This window comes from Solanum lycopersicum, chromosome 1 (genome assembly GCF_036512215.1).
Source record: "Solanum lycopersicum chromosome 1, SLM_r2.1".
Classification (NCBI taxonomy): Eukaryota; Viridiplantae; Streptophyta; class Magnoliopsida; order Solanales; family Solanaceae; genus Solanum; species Solanum lycopersicum.
This window is the reverse complement of record NC_090800.1, coordinates 5,492,183-5,516,573: the sequence shown is the minus strand read 5'-3', so window position 1 is coordinate 5,516,573 and position 24,391 is coordinate 5,492,183. Positions and strand designations below refer to the sequence as shown.

Sequence of the window (24,391 nt, the reverse complement as noted above, 5' to 3'; positions counted from 1 at the left end):
AGTAAAAATTTATTTTTCTTTTGTATAACTTAAATAAATCTTAAATCTCATAGTGTAAAGATCTAAATACATGCACCTTCGAATGATTGTTTTAAGCCAATGCACCCTAATTCACTGTTTTTATTATAATTTTTGGATTCAAAGAGCTTATTAGATCCAAATTGTAAGATAGGAAATTTGAAGAACTCATGACTATTCCATATAACAAATGCTAAGAAAATGAAAGAAAGACTTAGAAAGAACAAGAGAGCTTTCAAGAAAGTTTTTGTATTAAGTTTGGAAGATTTGCTCTTTGTTGAATTGTTTGTTTCAAGCTTGGATGATTTGTGTCCATCTATTTATACTACAATCTAGGATCTAAAGTGTAAATAATATTTATTTTATAAGTTCTCCTAGTAATTACACTTTAGTCCCTCTCTAAACTTTCTACATGTTATACGATATTCCAAAGCTCTCTAAGATATTTTCTAAGTTATGCTATGGCCTTTCAAGGAAAGACCTACAGAATTCTAGAGTCTTCTTGGAATATCTAGGGACTTTTAGAGTTTTCTATAAACTTATTCCGTCTCTATAACTCTAGACTCTTTCGCCCCTATCCTAATAATACTGATACACTGACACTTGTCAAATTCAAAATTCGCATTTAATAGTTTAGATAGTATATAGAACTCGAATAAAAGGATATTTATAAAATCAATTGAATATCCATGTCTTAAAGCACGTGTAATCACGTGAGTATGATGTTAGTTAAGTTGGTTATTCAAGAATAATTAGTGTGATGACACCAAAGCCCACTCTTTGCCCTCCCAATTTTTTCTTATCATTTCCTCCAAAAAAAACAACAACTAATTCTTCTTAATCTTTTCGATTCTTCCATAAATGATAAAATTTATGAACCCTAAAAAAAAATTTAGAAGTTGAAGAAGGATCAAGAAAGAACAATAGAATCCAAGATTTCACTAATTACTAGGTAAAATGTTTTAATTCAGATAAAAATACTTAGTTTCTTACTTATTGGTAAATATTTTGTTGTTGTTTGGGGGGTTAATATTAGATTCTTGATTCACTAATTAGGTTAAATGTTTTGATTCAGATAAATCCCACCAAAAATTTTCATTTTCTTGCTTTTTTTTTTAATCATTAGGGTTCCATTTTTCTTGGTTTAATCTTGAATAGTTTCATTTATTAGGTAAGATATTTTAATTTAAGATAAATATCAAGATCAACATGTATTTTTTTAATTGATAATTAGTGTCTGCTTTTGAGATAATGGTCTATCAGGAATAACTTTTCTAACCCCATAAAAGGATAAGCCCTGAGTACATTCTATATCCCAGAGTTCATTTCTGGATTTCACGGGGTATGTTGTTTTTTTTGTTGTTGGTCAGTAGCGTTTACCTAAATCTTTGATTTTTGAACTTAATTTAGTTTACATTAATCTTGTTGATAACATGTGATTTCTAATTTACTTAATTTTTTCCCCATTTTAGAGAAGCTTTTTGTTGGGAGGTTTATAGATTCAGCTTGGGGGAAATGGTTGGAAGGAATAGTCGAGACCGCCCCGGCAATATATAAGGAGGGTATTCACAACAAACTCTTGCTAGTATTAGGTAATGACTCTGTATTACTGGATTCGCGTATTATCTTATTCTTCAATTTTTGCGATTGCATATTGCTTCTTTGCTTTGTTCATGTTGCTATTTACTATCGTTATTATTATCTTACGTTCCTGCTTTGGTTGAACTCCTTTGAGTCGAGGGTCTATGGAAAACAACCTCTTTAGGTCTAGGTCTTAACGTACATCGATCTTACCCTCCTTGGACCTTTGCTGTTGTTAATGACTCTGTATTACTAATAAATTTCATTTCTTAAATAGCTTCTTCTTTTGTTAGACATTTGATAACATTGCAAGAAAATATGATACATGGTGGAATTAATATGGACTTATCTAAGATTAGGACATGATGGAAGCAAAAGATCCATCTAGGAGATATTAATTAGTTGGATTGAGTGCTAATTGTTGTTGTTTCACTTACATTTAGTCCAGTTTTGTTTGTTTGATTAAAGACTTTTATGTAAGTGTAGGATTTAGTTAACCTCTAGTTCAATAGCATCAAAACATACATAAAAGTTTCGGATATAAGTAATAGAAAACGATAACATATTAGTAATATATAGTGGAAAAAAAACCCAGCTCCGGGGCATGAAGCATCTCTCTTTCATACAAGGTCCAGGGAAGGGTCGCACTCAGGGGTTTATGCAATGTAGGAAACCTACTCTGCCCGAAGCATTAGTTATTGATTCCACGGCTCAAACCTGTAATCTATATATAGGTCATACAGAGACAACTTTAGTGTTGCTCCAGTGCTCCCCTTCGTAACACATTAACATTTCTAACCTGTTTTTTTTGTTAGACAGCAATCCAGTCTAAGAGGCCGAATATACGTCTATACTTTATCCCATGGGTCTTTCTTAACAAAGTTCACTTTCAAGTGCATTCTGTTATGTTTGATTGAAAAGTCCTGGATCAAAATTTTCGTTTTTATTGTTTTATGGCCATCAACATTTGACCTAAATCTTAGATCTTCGGGTAAATTCACATTCATGATTCTTGTTGCTCATTTGTAGGAAATAATGACATTTAAGCGGTATTAGCATTAGGTAATGATTCTATTTTATAGATTGTTGTATGGAGATGATATCCATTTCGTAAGTGACTTCTGTTCGTTAGACTTTTTGTAGTAAAATTAAAAACTTGATTGAATAAGTAGACAGTTGTACAATAAGTCTACAAGCCTTGGAGGTTAAATTTGTTGAGTTTGAATCCTAGATCTGCCTCTGTTTCCATGTGCATTCTACTTTCAACTGACGTAGGAGAAGGCAACCATCGAGAGTCAGGAGGTACTTCTTTGCAGGATATGTTGCTCGTTCTGACTTGTGAGTGTTGCATTGCTTCCTCAAACAATAACGTAATCTCATCCAGTGGTGTAGCCACATGTAGTGAAGGGTGGCCAGTCAAACACTCTCGTCGAAAAATTTTACTGTATAGAAAATTTCATGAAGTATATAGGCCAATTTTTTTTAATATTAAATCTATGACACCCTTAACGAAATTTCTGGCTTTGCCACTAATCTCATCTCTAATATTTTTCTTATATTTACATTGACTGGACATTGATTTATGCATCTCAACAAGTTGATGGTTTCTACAGGTGATTTTTAGCTTTAATCCAGTCATGAGCCCTAAATATGGAAGTGGAAACCGTAATCATTCTCGAACAGATGCAGTGGTAACCAAAAGTGAAACTGAGTCCAATTCACCAGTAGCCTCTCTCCGGGATTCTAACCAGGAGAGTAAAAGTAGAAAAAGTTCGGATTCTATCTTAAATGATAGTGTTTCAGGGTCAAGTAAAAGTTCAGAACTTTCCTATTCCACGTTTTCATCCTCGTCCGGTTATTCCTCTGATGATTTCATACTAATGAATCCAAAAATAGCATCCAACTCTATTTCATCAAATGTAACATCCAAACCTTTATCTCGAGTGGACTACAATCATTTGAAACTGAATACATCAACAAGCTCCACCTCACAGGTTTCAGACGTCACTGATGAATCGTTATTGCCAACCGTGTCAATTACAAGATCTCCTTTTATCCAAGTGATGGACAGACAAGGAGGTTATGATCCCAACAGAGTTCCCTCTTCCATTTTCGAAAGTAAATCCTCAACACCTAACGAATGGAGTGCTGTCTCTGAAGAGTCATTATTTAGTATCAACGTCAGTCTTTCGAGGAAGTCAGCAGAACTACGCATGTGTGTGGAATCGGAAACATGTGAAGAAATTAGTAAGTCTGGGAAGCTAATCAGTAGACACTCATCGCCTGTAAAAGGAGGAGAACGTACGGAAAAGAGTTCTGTATTTGATACAGAAAGGGGCGTGATTGATCGAAGCAACCTTATTGAAGCAGGAAATCAACATAAATCAATTAAGAAACAATCACATTTTGAAGAGGAAATAAAGTTAAGAGGGAACAGAGATTATTCATCTGCCATTAGCCATTCCGAAGGGAACGGAGGGTTTAAAGACTCCTATAACCATTGCAATGGTAATGATACGTCTTTACCTTTTCCAACGTAAGTAACCAGTTCCTATCTTATTTGCTAATATCATCTGCATTTAGCATATGTACACGTTCTTCTCTTTTCTTTTCCATGTCACTGGTAACATGTTGCTTCATTAATAATTACGGGGAAGTGCATTAGAGTTCATCTAACGTGTCATTCGTATAAATGTGTTTGAGTCTCATGTCCTCAACTTAAATGCTTTACATTAAAGATTATTGGTGATATGATTTCTTCCCAGAATGGAGCTTGCAATCATGCATTTTCGTGTTCACGGAATATATTTTTGTTTATTGCAGAGATAGGAAGTCCACCGAACCTCTTTTCCATCCTGCTTATTACAAAAAAAAGAAGTCCAGATGGTCGTCATGCTTCTCTTCCTGTTTTAGCTGCGGACCGTGTTGCTCTGGATGTCCAAGCTGTTCCTGTAAGTGCTCAAGTTGCTTCTCTTGTAAATGGCCAAGCTTGAAATGTTGTTCTTGTAAGTGGCCAACCTGGAAGTGTTGTTCTTGTAAGTGGCCAAGCTGGAAATGTTGTTCTTGTAAGTGGCCAAGCTGGAAATGTTGTTCTTGTAAGTGGTCAAGTTGGACATGTTGTTCTTGTAAGTGGTTAAGTTGCTCTTGTTATTGCCGTAAGTGGTCGAGAAAACAGAGTTGCTGCTGTAAATGATCAAGCTACTACTTTTATTGTCCAACCTAGCCTAGTGACGGAGTCAGAATTTTTGTTAAGGGGGTTCATCGTCTATATATACATAAAAAAAGATTTTGACCTTGTATATACGGTGTGATTTTTTCGGCCAAAGGGGTTCATTCTGTGGCCAGAATGCACTTAAAGTGTTCAATGTCACCAACAAGCTGCTGCGAGACATGTCAAACCTGACCTAGTTGCTGCTGTAGCTCCTCATTTTAGCAAAGCTGAGAGTGCCAGTGTTTCTGAGCATTTGGCTGCTGCTGGTGTCAATGTAAATGGAAAGAACATACTTATTGTTATTCAAAATCTTATTCTGACTGTATTCATCTCCTAGAATCATGAGAGGGATAGAAGCGAACGATGATTGTTGGTTCATGCACTGACAGAGTCAGGATTTTCACTAAGGGGATTCAACATATAAAAAGGTAGACACACGAAGAAGTGAAGGGAATTCAAATGAGTATGTATAGTAAAAAATAGTTTTGACCTTGTATATACAATGTAATGTTTGTGGTATAAATGATTCGAATAAACTCCTTGCGCCCCTCTATCCTTCACTTGCTAATTTTGTATATTATTGAATAAGTTTCTCTTCTCAAACATATATAAACCATTCATGTTGAAAACTTTCTCTATCATTCAACATACTAAGAAGACATAATACATACATGTGTCCTTTAGTTTGATCTCATCTGACATATATATCCTCTAACTTCAAGTGTACACATATATGTATTTTTGAACAGAATTGAACACGTTAACACATACATCATACTTGACATTCTATGTGGCAATTAACGTCCTACGTGTATTATGCTACACAAAACAAGTGTGTGTACTTGTTCAACTTCATACAATCTTAAGCACACCAAAAGTTGAAGAGCATAGAAGCAATAAAAGATCATCATCACAGTCTAATTCCTCCTCCGTGTTTTTCTAACTCAACAAGTTAACACGGGTATGACACCCAAAGTGAAAAATTCTAGCTACTTAGCTTGACAACTTCTGCATAAACTCCTCATCAGCTGCACTGACCTGAAATTATATACAATGATTATTCATAAAAAAAAAGATCTATATTATAGAATAAGAAAACAAAAAGGAAATATAAATAATAATATAATATTAAGAAGAAAGAAAAAAAAATTCTTTTTTTAGATAGTAAAATAGAGAATTGGGTTGAAATTGGTTGTCTGGAAAAATAGAAAATTCTATATTTGGAGAGTAAAATAGAGTGTAGGATTGGGTTGCCCTAAGTAATAACAAACTTCTCTTTGAACTCTAATAGAAATCGAGGCAAATCTAGGATTTGAATTTATATTATGAAAATAAATTTTAAGCCCCTACAATTACATGTACTTTGGGTGAACATCCTCCAGGCAGGTGAGCAAAATATTTCACCTATGAATATCCAAAATATTAAGTAAGCCCATCAAGAAATGAGATCAACATCTATTTATAGAGAGAATAATTTTAATCATTATATATTATGTTCCTTGTTTTTTAATTGTCATATTATTTTTTTTAGAATCAATTTAATTAATTTTTAATATAAATTTGATTACATTAATTTGATATTTTAACAACTTATTATTAGTTTTTCTTTTTGATTTTGAAATCTCAAAATATTCTTAAATTATTTATATTTTGTTAAGTTCATACTTAAATTATGGAATATTGTTATATGTTACAAATTATTATGAGGTATTTTATTTATTGGTTACAAATAATCATGGGCTATTGCTGTTACCTTTACACAGCCAAAGACCTAGTTGTGGAGTTAAGAATTTGATAAAAGATATGAAAATTATGTTATGAATGTGCTAATTAAATATATATTCACAAGAGCTAACAATGATCTTGAACATCACATAATTCTTTGGTAAATGGTGTAAGATGATGACTCTGTTTATGTTGTGCTTCAATGTGGGTATCGGACATCATGAAAAAAAAAAAAACTAAACACACATGTAGCACTTGACAGTTCGCTCATTTTCTTGTACTATTTGCTCACGATCTTGCTATACCAAATTAATGTAAGATACTATAAATCGCTAAGAAAATGCTAGAGAGAAAACGAGAGAGTTGGAGGGATTAATTGTATGGTAGAAAACTTAGATTAATTTTCTATGGGGAACTTTCGCAAATAGCAACTATCATAAATTTCATTATGCTCTATAACTATAATTTGTATATTTACGAGCTATAACTATTATTTGTTTATGCAAATGGTAAGAATCATCCTCCAACTGCCACTTATTTCGACAAATCATTGTTGAAAGATGTCATGTTCAATCAAGTATATGTATTGTAGAACAGAGTTCTCTGTTCCAAATAGTTTACTTGCACTAAAAGAAAGCCAATTTTTGACACTTTTTTCAATTTCAGGACTTTGAATTGACATCAGTATTAATAAGGCCAATCCCTTTTGTGCACCATTGACAGATAAACTTTCCCTATCTGGAACAAGTTATGGTTCTATTCCGAGGAGAGGAACAGACAGAATTTTTAATAAAGGGTTCAAAATTTGTAGAAATAAATAGTCGAATAGGGTTCGATATCAACTATATATACATATAAACTTATTTTAATCATATATAAATAATATAATTTTCCTGATGAACCCCTTCATACAAGATAGCTCCACCCCTGATCCCGAGATTCTACGTAAAAACCATAGAAGATTCCAATGTCCCTTCAGGAGGCGATGATAGATTCAAATCAACCTGAACAAGTTTTCCAGGTAAAAGGGTTTGATCATTCACCATTTCTGTCGAAACCTCAAGCACTACAAAATATTTTGCTGGAAATTTCAAAAGTTCATGTAAAATGAACTCTAAGAAATTATTTAAAATTAACCTCCAACACAAATAACATTTTTTCAAGAGTCTTTCATTCATATATACATATTAGGTGTACGACAGGGTTGTTTTAGATTTTTCAAATATCAAATCAAACTATTTATATAAAAATTTTAAATTTATACACCAAACTAAACTAATAAATTTTGATCTTTTCGAGTTTTTTAACCTCGAGTTGGTTTGAATTTTTCAAAACCAACCCATTATGTTAAATTTTTAAATCAAACCAAATTACAAACCTTGAATTTTTTCAGTTTTTTGAATTTTTTCGATAAAGTTTGCATAAAAACATATAATCGACTTGTGCTTCAAATATTTCTTTAGTCCAATCAAAATATAATTATCTAAGGTATTTCTTTAAAAAATAACACAAAATATGAGATGAGTATTGATGATACAAAAGTATTCAATTAAAGATAATAATAAAATCATCATTTAAAATAAATATTGTAAAGTCATAATGAAAATGGCCATAATTTAATAGAATTAAATCATGCTAAAATAAGTCTAATAAGTATTAGTTAGATTACTAAATATTTAAGAAAAATTAAAATTAGATTATGCATTTTAAGTTATCTAAAACAATGTAAAACTAAAGACAAATATTCAATATGATTGTCAGTCTTAGTGTTGAATTGATTTTCTTTTGCATTATTATTAATTTGATTTTGATTTAAGTTTTATTATAATTATCAACGTCTATGAACTATAATTTTTATTGGACCATTCCAAATTCTAAGTTTTAAACTTGAAATAATAAATTAAAAGATAAAACTATGAAATAGTATAAAAAATATTTTAAAATTATATCAAAGTAAATATTTTTATGTATAAATAAATTTTAAAATAACATGTATAATGTCGTGTTGGTTTGGCCTAGGTTGATTTTTTCTGTTAAAACCAAATCAACCTGAATATAGTTGGCTTTTTTTTTTCAATACCAAACCGCTAGTCAGGGTTTTTTTGGGTTGACTCGATTTGCAATTTGGCTGGATTTTTTATTCGGTTTTATTGTCACGACCCAAAAATGGGCGTGATGGCACTCGTCTTATCCCACTAAGACAAGTCAACCTAAACTCAATCATTACAATAAAGTGCGGAAATAAAATATAAGTAACTTAATAAAACCCCCAAAACCTGGTAGTCACGTGTACAAGCCTCTAAAGTATTACAATTGATTCAAAAGAAAAAACTCAAGTCTCTAATGAACTTGTTTCTAGAATAGAACAAGATCATAATTAAGGAGAAGAAAGTCTGCTGCGATGGAAATAACTACCTGACAAATTTCCAAGAAGCCTCAGAAAAGAAGAGAATGACAAGTACAACAAAATTCTAGGCTCATAACCTACAAAAAAAATTTGTAGAAGCAAAGGGTGAGTATCAAACCACACGGTACTCAGTAAGTAAACCTCTAAACACAAGCTAAGGATATGAAATATGGGTACTCCTACCACCCCCAACCGAACCTCCACAACTACAACCTGCATTAAAATCAACCCAATCTAACAGCTCACGGTTTACATAACATGTAGCTCAACAACAACACTTAGACAAATTACATATCCTCAACAACAACACTTTAACAAATTACGTATCCACAATAACAAGCCCAATATTGATCGATCACAAGTTCAACAGAAAGGCAATCAGAAGATCAGCAAAACACGATATCCAGTTCACTAATGATAAGTATGTGCAATGTCATGGAATGCAATGTCAAGTATAGTGATGCATGTCTGGCCTAGTGATACACACCCGCTGTCTCTCAGTCCGGGACCCATGGGGGACATATCTGTCCATGCATCTGTCGCGGCGCACGGCACGATCCTCGATAATAGTAACCATCGCAGCGCACGGTACGTCCCTCGAAATATAGTATCCATCGCGGCGCGGTACGTCTCTCGAAATATAGTATCCATCGCGGCGCGCGATACGTCCCTCGAAATATAGTATCCATCGCGGCGCGCGATACGTCCCTCGAAATGGTACAACCTCTTAAGTACTCATTCTTTCTCAATGCACAAACACTTGTCATAACCAAGGCCTCAGAATAATGCAGATGAAAAGTTCACACAAATAATGAGGAGATGACCATTTTCATAACATGGCACAGTTCACAACCACACAAACATGAAGTCACATCAACAATGATTCAACAAGCCTTCAACCATTTTTCAATGCATCACACATAAACAATTAATCACATTGCCTTTTGTTATCCCTTTTTTCATCATTAGAATTAATCAATGTGGACAATCAACCCATCATCAATCCCGTTACTCCCAAACATATACCACAAGGAAATATACGCATTTCATACACTTAACACAATGACTCCAAAACTTGAGTCTTCCTCTTTTCGTTGACTTCCAAACCAATAAAATCTATTCAAATAAATAACCACGATATGATTTCGAAACTAACAACATTCATATTGTTATATCTCTAACTTAGACCCAAAACTCATCCGAATTTATAATAAAATTTCTAAATCTTTATTCCAACCAATTGATCAAATCTCATATTTTCTGAATTTCAAGTTTAGGGTAAAATCTTAATTCTCTGAATAACATAATTATAATGATTTTTTTATATATCATAATGCACCCACTATTTAACACATATCTCAATATATCAAAACTTGAATACTAATATGATAATTAAATGAAAATAATTAAAGCCGAAACTAACTGCCCAGCACATCAATGGCGGACTACAAAACTATCCGCTGAAACCACTTATTTTCAATGTTCCAAAAATATTTATCGTTCCACTATTAATAATCCTAATCTTGGAGTAATCATTGTCCAATGATTGAACCATAATACTTATACACATTTATAATCCCAAGTTCACAAGTTCACATATTAGTATAAATTAAACACGTTTTAACCTAAATATTTATTCCTGGTTACACAAAAATTTAATAGAAAGGATAAGAATAGTTACCTTGATACCTTGAGATGAAAATATCGTTGTTTCTCCTCCTTTTTCCTTTTCTTTTCTCTCTTTCTTTTCTTTTTTTATCTGCGTATTATTTTTTTTCCAGATCGTTCCTTTTTTTTTTAAGGTGTGTGCGGCTTTCAACATTTAGGGCACTTTGCCCTTTTTTATTTATTTATTTTATTATATTTATTTATTTGATTTTCTTTTTTCTATTTTTTTCATTATTCTTAGCAACAAAATAATCCTTTATTAAATATAAAAATTATGTCACTCATTCTTATAAGTCATATAAATTATTTACAAAATCTACTAAAAAGATTAATATAATAATGCTGGTTAAAATTTCTAAAACGACTAAGAGGATCATTATATTTATACACCCATAATACATATAATCAATCATTAGTCATTACAAGGAGGCTATCGGTGCGTTTAAGCATAGGACATGAGGTGTTTACTTATTTAATTTTATAAAAAATTAAATATTTATTTATATAGATAGAGTTAAAGGATATAGATACTAGCTGAAATCATATTAAAAGACATATTTATACATTTTACTAAAATTCTACTAGTAATTACATTCATGACAACAAATTGTTTCTCAAACATTTGCTCTTTTATTGGTGATTCACCGGTCACTAGAGAGTGATTACACTATCAAAGGTGGTTTATTTATTTATTTTTTAAAATTATCATTATAGTATGGCTTTCAATTTTGAAAATATGATTTGATGCTGATTTCTATTCTCTAGACTTTTGGATTGTTCAATTTGTATGGTTTCAATGACGGGAAATTTTTTAGTCACATCTAATAATGCATGGAATCACGACAAATATTCGTTTCATTCATTTTTTTATATATCACAATTTGACTTTACTTATCTACTAAAAGAACAATTATTGATATAAGCATTCACCATATTACCCTATTAATAAATGTTTAGAATTGAATTTTGAAAAATGATATGAAGAATAATATTTAATGTTAAGAATAAAACATGAAAAAAATTAATTGTTTTTCTTGATATGCTAAAAGTGATAACTAAAAATAAAAATTTATTTTAAAAATAAATAACTCGTAGAAACGAACTGATGAAGTCTATAATAGTTCCATAAATCAAGAATCGTAATGGTAACCAAAAATTTCTTTTTAAAATTGAGCGAATAGAAGAAAGATTTTTATCAAATTCTCATAAATAAGATGAAAAATAACTATGTACATACATTTCAACGTAACCATCGTGAATTATCCTAGAAAGAATGAACAAGACCAACGAGAGGGGGAAAAGAACTTGCAAATAACAGTCAGAATATGACTTTATCACAAATTATTTGTGTCCTTATCATCCTTATTTTAATTGGAAAAGAATTAATAATATCTTTAAATTACGTGAAATTAAATAAAAATATTCTTCATTGATAAGGTTAAGAATATATTTTAAAGAACATTTTTTAGTATTTTCTTTTCCTAATAAAAATAAGATTTATTAAAAGATTTTAAATCTAGCTAGCTAGTAAAGTAGTTAGATGCTTTTTTTCTTTCTTTTTAATTCCATTTTATCAATTAAAATAAATAGATCGTGCACTTTTTAAACTAATAATACAAGCAATACATACAAGATTACAATAACCCATCATTATTTTTATTTAAATAATGATAAAAGAATCTAATAATATAAAAAAATATTTTCAAAACTTAGAACCAGGATAAAAATTTGCTAATACAATTCTTGATTTTACTTTTAAAATGAAAAAGGGTCAACAACAACTTTATCAACATATTTTAAAGAATTGTAATGTGAAGCAATTCAATAAATTCTGTATTTTATATTTGTGAAGTTCCTTGATCTTAACCATGTGAGAACCTTCAAGGTAATGAGAGAAGAGAACAGAACGAAATAAAATGTTTGAGTATTATTCAGCTACCCATCAAGTGATCTGTACATATTGTATTTATACAGTTTAGTAACAAACTCTAACTAATTTTCTAACAGTATAACTAACTGAAAATACTAACATAATACAATTAGCTAAAAATACTAATTAATGAAAATATCTTTTATTTAACATCCTCCCTCAAACTGATGATTTGAATACATCCTTCAAACTCAGTTTGGTCATTAAGTGTTCATGTTGTTGCCTGTCAAGACTCTTGGTTAATAGATCAGCCTGCTGCTCCTTGGTGGAAACATAATGAGTCCTGATAATACCTTATATAATTTTGTCTCTCACAAAATGACAATCAATGTCAATGTGCTTAGTTCTTTCATGAAAGATGAGATTTCCTGCAATCTGAATAGCAGCTTTGCTGTCACAATAAAGGTATATGGGAACCTCAATACTTATTCTCAACTCTTTATACAAACCAATCAACCAAGTCACCTCGGCCACCACAGAGGCCATACTTCTAAACTCTGCTTCAGCAGAGCTTCTAGCTACCATTTTTTGTTTCTTTGACTTCCAGGACACTACAGTATTGCCAAACTTTACTAAGTACCCTGTGACTGACCTTCTAGTCTGCAAGCAACCACCCCAGTCAGAGTCACAATATGCCACAAATTTTTTAGAGCAGTCAGAGGGCATTAGAAGACCAAAACCTAAAGCATTCTTTATATATTTCACTACTCTTAAGGCAGCATTCATATGAGATTGTTTGGGACTATGCATGAATTGACTTAGCACTTGCACTACATATGCAATGTCAATTCTAGTCATAGTAATATATAACAACTTTCCTACTAGTCGTTGATATTGAGTAGGATCAACAAGTAGTGTATCTTCATTCGTAGAACCTGCTTCCTTATTATTAGTTATAAAATCATCATAGTCGACTGATGTAAGCTTCAAATTTGTTTCCAAAGGTGTGTTAACTGGTTTAGTGCCACTTAATCCCAACTCACTAATTAGTTCCAATGCATACTTCCTTTGGCTCATCACTATTCCCTTTTATGATCTAGCAAATTCAATTCCTAGAAAAAACTTTAATTCTCCAAGATCTTTCATTTTGAACTTTAGCTTTAAGTCATTTCTTGTTTGTAGAATCAAGTCTGTATTGCTTCTTGTTACCAACAAATCATCCACATATACTAAGACAATTACCAGCTCTCATTGAACTGTCTTGGTGAATAAAGAATAGTCAAAATGACTTTGTGAGAAGCCAAGTTGTACCAATGCATCTGTGAGTTTCTTGTTCCATTGCCTAGGTGCCTGTTTGAGTCCATAAAGAGACTTATGTAGTTTGCAGACAACATGCTTCCCCTCCTGGCTGGCAAAACCAGAAGGAACCTCTAAATACACCTCCTCCATTAAATCCACTTGAAGAAAAGCATTATGAACATCCATCTGAAAAATAGACCAATGATTAGCTGATGCTACAGCCACAACCGACCTGACAGTAACTATCTTAGCAACTGGAGCGAAAGTCTCTGTGTAATCCAACCCCTCTTGTTGGCTATAACCCTTTGTCACAAGTCCAGCCTTGTACCTTTCCACAGCTTCGGAGGATGTGTATTTAACCTTGAACACCCATTTACACCCAGTAGGTTTCTTTCCGACTGGTAATTCAACTAAACTCCAAGTGTGATTATCTTGTAATGCTTGAATCTCAAATTGAATAGCAGCAACCCAATTGGGGTCTTTAATAGTCTCAACATAGGAAGTAGGCTCTTTGATGGCAGATTAGGATGCCAAAGCAGCTTCAAACACAGGTGATAAATGAGCATAACTACCACATCAGATACTGGATAACAACAGTTGGAACTTCCTTTACCTGTGGAGACATAGTCATGCATCCAAATAGGATGCTTTGTAGGCCTGGAAGACTTTCTAACAACAGGTACTGTTGGAGGTCTAGAAGCAGAAGCATCAGCCACAGAAGGAACGTATGCAGTAGAAGAAGGAGCAGGAACACTGAAAGATAACTGACTAGTATCTTCTATATGTGAGGCATGAAGTTCATTATCCTTCAGGGAAAACAAATGAGAAGGAGAAGTGGGGATTGTCTTAAAAGGAAAAGAATTTTCCTGAAACAAGACATCCCTACTTGTCAAAAACACTTTGGACTCCAAATCATACATAGTATAACCTTTTTGAGATACTGAATAGCCAAGAAATACTGCAGGAATAACTCTTGGAGAAAATTTGTCCACCTTTCTAACCTGAGTCACATATCCCAAACAACCAAATACTTTCATGTGAGCTAGAGAAGGTGGGTGGCTATGAAGTTTCTCAAAAGGAGATTTATCTTGAATGATAGCGGAAGACAATCTATTAATTATGTATATAGCAGTGGTCACACAATAACCCCAAAACTTCAATGGTACACCAGCCTGAAATCTGATAGCTCTTGCTACTTCTAAAATGGGCCTATGTTTCCCTGATAGTTAGTGCGTATGTTAGAGTTGCCTTTGCCACTAAACAAAGTTGTCCCTTCAGCAATTTCGGAACTGTAAGAAGACGAACTCAGAGATCTTCGACTTTCCTCAGAGATGATCATAGCGTATGCCTTATTAATTGAAGGTGTAGGACGCATCATCATGATATGATTAATGGACTGTGAGTAAGACTCATTGAGACCAATAAGAAATTGAAGAAGATGTTGATACTCGAAGTGTTCCACATATTTCTTAGATTTAGCACAATTACATCCAGGACATGACATTAACGCATCAAACTCAGGGCATAGTTCTCTTAGTTTTGAGAAATAGGTCGAAACAGATGAAATTCCTTGAGTAAGAGTAGAGATCTGTTTATGAAGGAAGAAGACTCGAGATTCATTAACCTTATCAAATCTCTCATGGAGATCAGTCCACCCCTTACATGCACTAGTAGCATATACAATCCCGCTAAGTAATTCACTACATACATAATTTATAATCCATGAAAGGACTATAACATTACATTTCTCCCACAAATCATGGAGGGAGACATCAAATTTCTCCTTAGGAGTTAGGATATCGACCATCCACAAATCCTAATTTACTTTTACCTAACAGACTAATTCGCATTAAACTACTCCATAATGCATAATTCTCAGGGCCTATTAGTTTAATCAAAATTAGGGAACTACCTGGTATATCATTGGGCTGAAGAAACAAAGGATGATGTTGATCGATTGTTACCACAGTAGGCACAACTCCAGCTCCAATTTCCAGATCTGCAGATGAACTAGTATTCACCATTGTTGAGGATGCTGAATTTCTCAAATAGGGAAATTGAAATAGCAGTGAAACGAAGACGATGAGCTTGAATCAAATGACTATGAAACAAGTATATGCGAGACGAGAAACACAGAGAAGATCGTAGGAATATAAGACCGATTACGCAAGCTCTGATACCATGTGAAGTTCCTTGATCTTCACCATGTGAGAACCTTCAAGGTAATGAGAGAAGAGAACAGAACGAAATAAAATGTTTGAGTATTATTCAGCTACCCATCAAGTGATCTATACACATTGTATTTATACAATTTAGTAACAAACTCTAACTTTCTAATAGTATAACTAACTGAAAATACTAACAGAATACAATTAGCTAAAAATACTAATTATTGAAAATATCTTTTATTCAACAATATTATTATGATTGTTGGGTCTTAACTTTTAGACCAAGGATTGCAATTAACAAATATTTATCATTATTTTAAATTAAAAAATTTTAAAATAAAAACACATTTTATTAGAAAAAAAGAATTTTATCGATATGTAAAATGAAAATAATATGAAGTACTCTGATCTCGTATAATATGACCTATATCATCAATTAGAAAGTATATGAGTTATTCAATTTTAATTGATAAAATGATATTTAAAAGAAAAGAAAAAGATTACTTTCAACTTTTGTATTAGTCAAAGAGATACTAAAGACAGAGAAATAAGAATAGGATTCTGTAAAAACAATATGTTTAGAAAAAAGATATTGTAGACATAATTCAGTAATATTCTAAATTATTTAACATAATTTATGAATATGTTGAACCCTTTTCCATATAATTAAAATCTTTTATTTCTTTTAATATATATTATATAAAAATAAGTGATTCTTTCCCACTAACTTACGTGACTGCAACTCTTTATCTTTGATTATAATTTATAAGTTTAAGAATAATAATATCAAATATCATTTTATTTTTATTTTTTATATTTTTTTTTATTGTTATTTTTTATAACAGAGAAGCACCTCACGAACCTTTTATTTCAACGACCGCCTATTTGTTAACAAGCTTTTCATTGACATCTCATCCATTTCATGATCTTATATTTATATTTATATCAAGGTCTAATTAAAATTTAAATTTATTTAAAATTGAGACAATGTAGTTTTACTATTTATTTTAACTAAAAATTGTGTAATTTATCGGACTTAAAACTTCAAATTTATAAACTTTAAATTTTGATATTCCCTTTGACTCTTTAAAGTAATAGTAATTAAATTTTGACATTTCAAAATATCACTCACTTCATTTTAAATTAATTTCATTTTTGACGTATTTTTATTTTTTAAATTAAATTAATTGTTTAATTTTCAAGATTAATTTTAAAGTATTCTTTTAAATTTACCCTTCATTAATTTGTATTAGATTTAATAATTAATTAATATTTAGTTATTTTTATCATAAATTTTATAATAATTAATAAAGTTAAAAATGAGAAACTAAATTTAATTTATATCTTAATTTATTTATAAAAAAAATATAAAATACTTCAAAAATTAAGTTAATATGGACAGGGAGTACTAATAATATTATTATAATGAAATATACCTTTAATTTAATTATTAAACAAAGTGCTAATTTAAAAGGGACCAAATAATATAAAACGAAAAATATAATAGAGATAATTTCATACTCAAAATTCAAATTCAAATCCTTTAATTAATAGAATAAATAAATACTTATCAATTTCTTTTTTATATTTTTTATTGTTTCTCATTTGATGTTTCGAAATCACATTAAAATTTTAATTAAATTTAAATCGCGCACTATAGATTCTATTTAAGAGTGCTCTTTCAATGAAAATTTTATATTTAACGCTAAAACTCAAGAAATATCTGATTAAGAGTGAAACAGTTTCACCATTAATACTAGGCCTGATTGGTCATTTGTTAACAAGTTGCATATGTGACATTATTACTCCCCAATTTATTGTCGGTGCAAGAGCACTTATAATATGCGTGACTATATATTATTACACACTTTCTTCGTTCATTTACTTCCCTGTTCACATTCACACAATCATTCATCATCAATCAAATAGGAATAAGAAAAAAGGTAATTACCAAATATTTAAACCCTAATTCTCTATTTTTACATATTGAAACTCTTGTGTGTTTTTGGGGAAAATCACTTAGCTAAGCTATCTTTTTCTGATTTTTTTTTTGGGGGATTTTATGGTGTTTTTTTTTCTGTTTGCTTGTAAGACTTTGAATTATTTTGAATTTTCTTGTGTTAAAAATTTGTTGTGTATAGTAGTTTTGATTCTCTTCAATGAACAATTAAAGAAGCTTTTGTAACAGATTGTGTGAAGGTATTAGTTCTAGCTTATTTGAATCCTAAAAGCTTGATTTGATGATAACAGTAAAACTAGTGTCAATTTTTTTTATTTCTTATGAACTTAGTTTTGGGCGCACCTCGACTAATTGCATAAGATACAAACATATACCAAGTAATTTTGTTCAGTAAGACTACGACAGATGAGAGAAGAAATCACCTAGTGTTTTTTTGTCTATACTGGAATTTGGTTGACCACTAAGCCACACCCCGTGCACCCGGTTCACGGCTAAAGAGTATTGCTTCAAAATGTAACTTGGGAATGGTTGTAGAGTAGTTTTCAAGGGGGTCTGATGGAATTTGGTGGTTTTCTGTACAATAGAGGAACCAATACAAATGATTCTTTATAGTTGATTCGATCTAAATGATGTTTAGATGCACGTGAACTTCCGAAGCCAGTAATTACCGTGGCGGTTTGAGTTTTGTATGGTTGCTGTTACATTTTGTAATTTCTCGTATGGTTTTTCTTTGTGATATATTTATCAGTTCTATATATATGACGTTGACATATTTATTGGTCTTTGCATGTACTAGTTCTCCTTGTGTTTTGCTTCTTTGAGAATCACAACGTAATCCTTGATATTTATGTTTCGTTTTAATCATCTGGATTGACTCAGGGTATTTGTGGATCTAACGGGAAAGAAGTAACGATATGGGTCGTGGAGTTAGTAGTGGAGGAGGACAGAGTTCATTAGGATACTTGTTTGGGGATGGTGAGGCTCCAACGTCAACTAAAACGAACCCCCAGGCTGTTCAAAGTGAAGCTCAGCCGATAAATAAAGAGCCTGTTGCTGCTCCTTCTCCTCCTGCTGATGCTACTAAGCAGATTCCAGCAGGTATTCAAAGTATCAGGGCAGATGGTCAAAACACGGGAAACTTTATCACGGTATGTACTTATGCAAAATTATTATAATGTCCTCTGAAATGCTTGAAATATTCATTGCTATGCTTTGCTGGAGAGGTTTTCGTTGCTAAGCTAAGGTGAAATTAAGACATTTCCACAAGTCCCCACTTTCTAGTAATTAATAGCTTGTTCGGTCAATTTTTTGGGAAACTAGACGTGCTTAAAGAAAGTGCATATATCACATAGTTGAGGCGTTTAGCCAAAACTTCAAAGGTGGTGAGGATTTGTTAACAATGCCAGAACACGCTCTATTTTAGCAACTATATTTTTGTGGATATTATTAGTATCGTTGTGGAGTACAGAACCGATTCATTGATGTCCATCGCTGTTGTTTTCTTTTGTCTTGGAAGGAATGTATACAACCTCATATGATGTTGCGTTCTAATATTATTCATTTATGAACTTAAATTTTGTTATTTAACGTATTTATTTTAAGTTAATAATAAACTTAAATGCATTGTGTGTTGCATTTGAAGGCAAGAAATTGAGGGCACAGATTGTATGATTCATGCTGTTTGTTTTCTTGTGGAACTATTGAATATGGCTTTGTTTGTTTGTCCTCTTCCTACGACCGATCTGTGTCCATAGACCCATTTTAAATTTCCTTTCACGGACCAGCCAATTCTCCAATGTAGTTTCAGAAAGGGTAACCTGCTGGTACGTGTTGTATGTTAACCCAGCAGGTTACACTACTTTGACCCATTTTGGACCCAATATATTGAGGAGTCCGTTTGGGTTTAACCCTTCGAGTCAAAACATATGAATGGGCCATAACACAAACCATTTAAACATATGAATGTGGTTGACAATCTGATCCGTCAAAGTTATAGTGGATGGATAATTGGATTTACATCTTGCCACTTGTTGATTCCAACGATGAAATGAGGACAAGATAATCAAAATATACCATCTTTTGTGTTATGAGTTTGTTGAAACACATTTCGACCAAATGATACATTATCTATCGATAGAGGTCTGTGTGAATCTTGTGTCGTTGCTATTTGCTATGTTTTCGGCTTATGACACATTGATAAGCTGCAAGCGCATTCTATTGATGTAATAACAAAACCAAGGTTGTGTTTGGACTTGACCAATCCTCATCTCATGAGCTAGCTTCTGGGTTGAGTTAGACTCAAGTGTCGTATCTCTACGTTATGTTGGATTGGGATTTTAGTGATTGATAAGGAATCGTTGAGGATACAACTTCTTGTGTTAGAAAAACTAATTGCTTTCTCAACTCTCATCATTGAATTACAATGAAGTAATTCTTTGATAAGATAGACCTTGTTATGGAAAAGTTATGTGGTTTTAACTAGGGTTATTGGCTTGTTATAGGACCGGCCATCTACCAAAGTACATGCAGCCCCTGGTGGTGGATCTTCTCTAGGTTATCTCTTTGGGGGCGGCAGCAGCTGATAAAGAATGTCCAATCACCCATCGTCGTTTCATTATTTCTTATACCTTGTTTATCAACTATCATGTCAATGTAATTGTGTGTATTGCGAAAGAACGTTGCGTTGTTTTTTTTTAAGCCTAAGTATATGTGGTATACTTCAATTGCACAAACTTCTGTTCATATATTCGCAGTTGACAGCCATTATATTCTAAAGTTTACGCTCTTTGTTGCTATGTACATGGCTTTTGTTAATCGATTATTGGTCCAACGACATGTTGTTTCCTTGATATCGTACTCTTTAATTATATCATTGTTCGAGGGAAAATGTCTAGAACTAAATTCACTTCTGTTTCCTTTTTACTTGTCACATTTTGCTTTTTGAGAGTCTTGATTGAACATTTTAAGATATATTTTTCATTATATTAATATATTTCCGAAAACAATAGGGTCTTGCTTTTTGGGTACATAAGAAAAACAAGATGTTAAAATGTTATCTAAGCATATGTTGATGTTGATGTGAATGGATTAAACCTAGTCACTGGAACACAAACCAAAGGATTAGCTCTAGGAAGGGTAATGCCAGGTGCCTCTTCCATATCGACTTTACTTACCTCTCCACCACTAACCTTCCATTCGAAGCATTGTATCATCGAAGCAAGGCTTATTTGAACTACCTGTAATGCTAACGACGTTCCAGGACAACCTCTTCTCCCCGTACCAAATGGCAAAAAATGATAGTGTTGTCCCCTCACATCCAATTGGGATTTCGTGTTCCCCTCCTCTTCTTCAGTCAAAAATCTCTCAGGTATAAATTCAAGTGGATTTTCCCAATACTCGGGATCTCTGTTAATCGCCCATGTATTGACTATCAACCTAGTGTTCTTCGGTATGTGATAACCTCCAACGCAACAATCTTCCGTTGATTCTCTGAGGATCATAGGCCCCGTTGGGTGTAATCTGAGAGTTTCTTTGATGATAGCTTGAAGGTAAGGGAGATTCACGATATCAGATTCTTCCACAATTCGATTTTTACCTATTAAACCATCGATTTCTTCAACTGCTTTCTGCATAATGTTTGGATGGTTTATGAGTTCTGCTAGTGCCCACTCTACTGTGATAGCTGCAGTATCCGTCCCAGCAGCAAATATGTCCTGTATAATATAGAATTTTGTCTCTAATTTTAAATATTGCAAAAATCTATAGTTTTTAACTAGAGATTATACACAAGTACCCCTCAACCTATGCCCGAAATTTCAGAGGCACATTTATACTATACTAAGGTCCTATTATCCCATGAACTTATTTTATAAGTAATTTTCTACCCATTTTTGGCCTACGTGACACTAGCTTGATAAAAGAAAATCAACCAGCATTGGGCCCACAAAATAGTGTCACATAGGCCAAAAAGGGGTAGAAAATTATTAATAAAATAAGTTCAGGGGTAATAGGACCTTAGTATAGTATAAGTGTGTCTCTGAGATTTCAGACATAGTTGAGGGAGTACTTGGGCATTATTCCTTTTAACTATAACGTTTTCTCGTAAGATTTTTCACTTACCAGAATAAACGCTTTGATGTTCTCTCTTGTCAATTTCATCTCCGCGCAATCATCCTCAGATATATCAAGTAAAATATCAAGCAAATCTTTGATCACTATACTTTCACTATTTCTCTTACTTCTTGCTTCTTCATGTTCGTTGATAATCCTCTCCATTATTTCATCGAACCTTTTACGTACATCTTTAGTTCTTTTTCCAAACCCTTGCAAATCCAAGTTCTTACAAAACCAAATATAATCCGAAAGATTAAATTTCCCAGTAAGTTCTGTGATATCTTGAACCAACATCCTAACACTCCCGGCTTCATCTTTGTCCTCCGAGCATCTTTCGTTCATCAACATTCTAGAAATAACATTATTTGAAACCCTTAGTAGCTCAGCTTCAACATCTACCTCTTCACTAGACTCCGCCTTATGTAAGAGTAATTCAATGAAACGTTTTATTTCATCGCGTCTTACTGGTAAAAGCATGTCTAATGTCCGAGCTCCAAGGAGCTCGGACATGCATATTTTCTTCATGAACTTCCAGTAAACACCGTAAGGTGCAAATGAGAAGTCTTGTGAACCATAAGTTAAGTAATCAATCACTGATGTTTGTGGTCGATTTAGAAAGGAAGTTTCGTGTGTTTTGAGTACTTGTCTAGCCATTTCGGGTGATGAAACTACTAGACAAGGGACGGATCCAAGATTTATATGAATTAAAGGCCCATAACGAGTCGAGAGCTTGTGAAGTGCTTGGTGAGGAATAGGAGATAGGAGGTGTAAGTGACCGATGATCGGTAAACCAAATGGGCTTGGTGGAAGGTGACATGTGTTCCGTTTACGAAACACAACATATTTAAGAAATAAGGTAGAAAATAGCCAAATAAGGAATAATATCAAGTAGCCTTGAATATCCACCATATTCGACGCAGAGTTTTTTTTGATTGTTAAAAGTTATACAGTAAGACTTGAGCAATATTTGTGTTTAGGTGTGCACCTATTTATACAATGGAGAACTATATTGTATGATTTTTTTGAAACGGTCAACTAGAATATACATAGATTTAAGATTATAAAAATAAAAATAGACATCAAGGCCGGCATGATACATTTTTTAAAAAACATTATACAAAGTTAAAATGTATTAATGAGGACTCTGCGTAACGACACGCTACGTAATCACAAATGATCTTTAAAGATAATTAATTAACGATAATAATTTAATTTTGGCTGAATATATATTTTTAGCGACAATTTAACACTTTTTCAAAATGTCTTTAAAGCCTATAAACAACATTGAATTCAATGATGATCAACTATTATCGTCAATTAAAGGTTTTAACATTTTTATTAATATATATGTTTATTATCGATAAAAAATAATTTTACTATCGTAATATTGTCACATTGCATTGGCTAAGCTAGACCATGTCCTGTGAATTAGGACAAAATTAATGATTGCCGAATAATATTATAAGAATTATTTGTAAGAAAAAAAGTAGAAAAAAATATTAACTTGATCAAACGGCAGTCAAATAGGCAATTTGTTTCTTTTATCGAATACAAAAGATGTACTCAGAAATATTTTATTTTCATATGATATTAATTGGAATTAGCATTAGAAAAATGAGGTCAGTTTTATTAACTAATCAAATTTGTCCATATTTAAGTGGATTGAAAGAATAAATATTAATATTTGTAGATAAAATATGAGTGACCTAACTAACAATTTCTCTACATTTGATCATTCAAAATTTCGGATAGTTATCGAAAGATAAATAAACAATAAAGATAAATATGTCTTTTATTTTGAAAATATCCATCAACTTTATGTGTTCAATTACTTTAAGCAAAATTATATTTATTTATTTTTTACCTAAAATCAATATTTTTCAACTCAGAAATAAGTGATATAAGTGAAACATATACAGAAATTTTAGAACAGATAAATAAGCCCAAAAAATTAGAAATAAATACAGGAGATATGAGTCGACCCAGTAATCAAGAGTTAAAACTCCAGACAATAGTCCCAGAGATAGTCCTAGAACTAGTCCTAGATGGACACCACCAACATATTATACAGAAAATTATGAATAATCAGATAGAATGAATACAATATGGAATAGCAGATTAAATAAAAAATGGACACCTAAACCAATAACTGAACAATATAATTTTTTAGATCTAGATCGTGTTACAGATATAAAAAAACAATATTACTATGGATAAGAAATATATCTAAACAACTAATTGATAATAAAATAACAACTAGAGAAACGCCAAAATATATAGAAAGAACATTTATAGGAACAACAAAATTATCGATAAAAAATCTACCCCGTCTAGAAACACTTAGAAGTGATAAGAAAATGGATGGATCTCC

General features: G+C 32.1%; 5 protein-coding genes across 6 annotated transcripts; 2 read left to right on the top strand and 3 right to left on the bottom strand.

Moving 5' to 3' along the window:
* Positions 1–777: 777 nt before the first annotated feature.
* On the top strand, positions 778–5,363 carry LOC101258295 (suppressor protein SRP40). The gene is made up of 4 exons (XM_010325822.4): positions 778–970; positions 1,491–1,610; positions 3,213–4,135; positions 4,423–5,363. Exons 3-4 carry the CDS (start codon positions 3,237–3,239, stop codon positions 4,790–4,792), a joined length of 1,269 nt encoding a protein of 422 aa, XP_010324124.2. The 5' UTR covers positions 778–970; positions 1,491–1,610; positions 3,213–3,236; the 3' UTR covers positions 4,793–5,363.
* A 7,471-nt stretch (positions 5,364–12,834) lies between these two features.
* LOC138340827 (secreted RxLR effector protein 161-like) lies at positions 12,835–13,557 on the bottom strand. Its single transcript, XM_069293028.1, has one exon. The coding sequence runs from the start codon at positions 13,555–13,557 to the stop codon at positions 12,835–12,837; it is 723 nt and encodes a 240-aa protein (XP_069149129.1).
* Positions 13,558–14,977: 1,420 nt separating this feature from the next.
* On the bottom strand, positions 14,978–15,803 carry LOC112940755 (uncharacterized). The gene is made up of 2 exons (XM_026029023.1): positions 15,744–15,803; positions 14,978–15,367 (listed from the first exon to the last, which is right to left on the bottom strand). Exons 1-2 carry the CDS (start codon positions 15,801–15,803, stop codon positions 14,978–14,980), a joined length of 450 nt encoding a protein of 149 aa, XP_025884808.1.
* A 1,908-nt stretch (positions 15,804–17,711) lies between these two features.
* Positions 17,712–20,706, top strand: LOC101258583 (protein SPIRAL1-like 1). Of its 2 annotated transcripts, none has more exons than XM_004228364.5 (3): positions 17,712–17,890; positions 18,787–19,055; positions 20,409–20,706. In XM_004228364.5, the coding sequence occupies exons 2-3, from the start codon at positions 18,822–18,824 to the stop codon at positions 20,487–20,489; spliced, it is 315 nt and encodes a 104-aa protein (XP_004228412.1). In that variant the 5' UTR covers positions 17,712–17,890; positions 18,787–18,821; the 3' UTR covers positions 20,490–20,706. The 2 variants fall into 2 exon arrangements, with proteins under 2 accessions (XP_004228412.1, XP_004228413.1); XM_004228365.5 differs by lacking the exon at positions 17,712–17,890 and adding an exon at positions 17,893–18,146.
* A 155-nt stretch (positions 20,707–20,861) lies between these two features.
* On the bottom strand, positions 20,862–22,987 carry LOC101264853 (cytochrome P450 93A2-like). Its single transcript, XM_004228800.4, has 2 exons — positions 22,027–22,987; positions 20,862–21,620 (listed from the first exon to the last, which is right to left on the bottom strand). The coding sequence occupies exons 1-2, from the start codon at positions 22,927–22,929 to the stop codon at positions 20,964–20,966; spliced, it is 1,560 nt and encodes a 519-aa protein (XP_004228848.2). The 5' UTR covers positions 22,930–22,987; the 3' UTR covers positions 20,862–20,963.
* Positions 22,988–24,391: the final 1,404 nt, after the last annotated feature.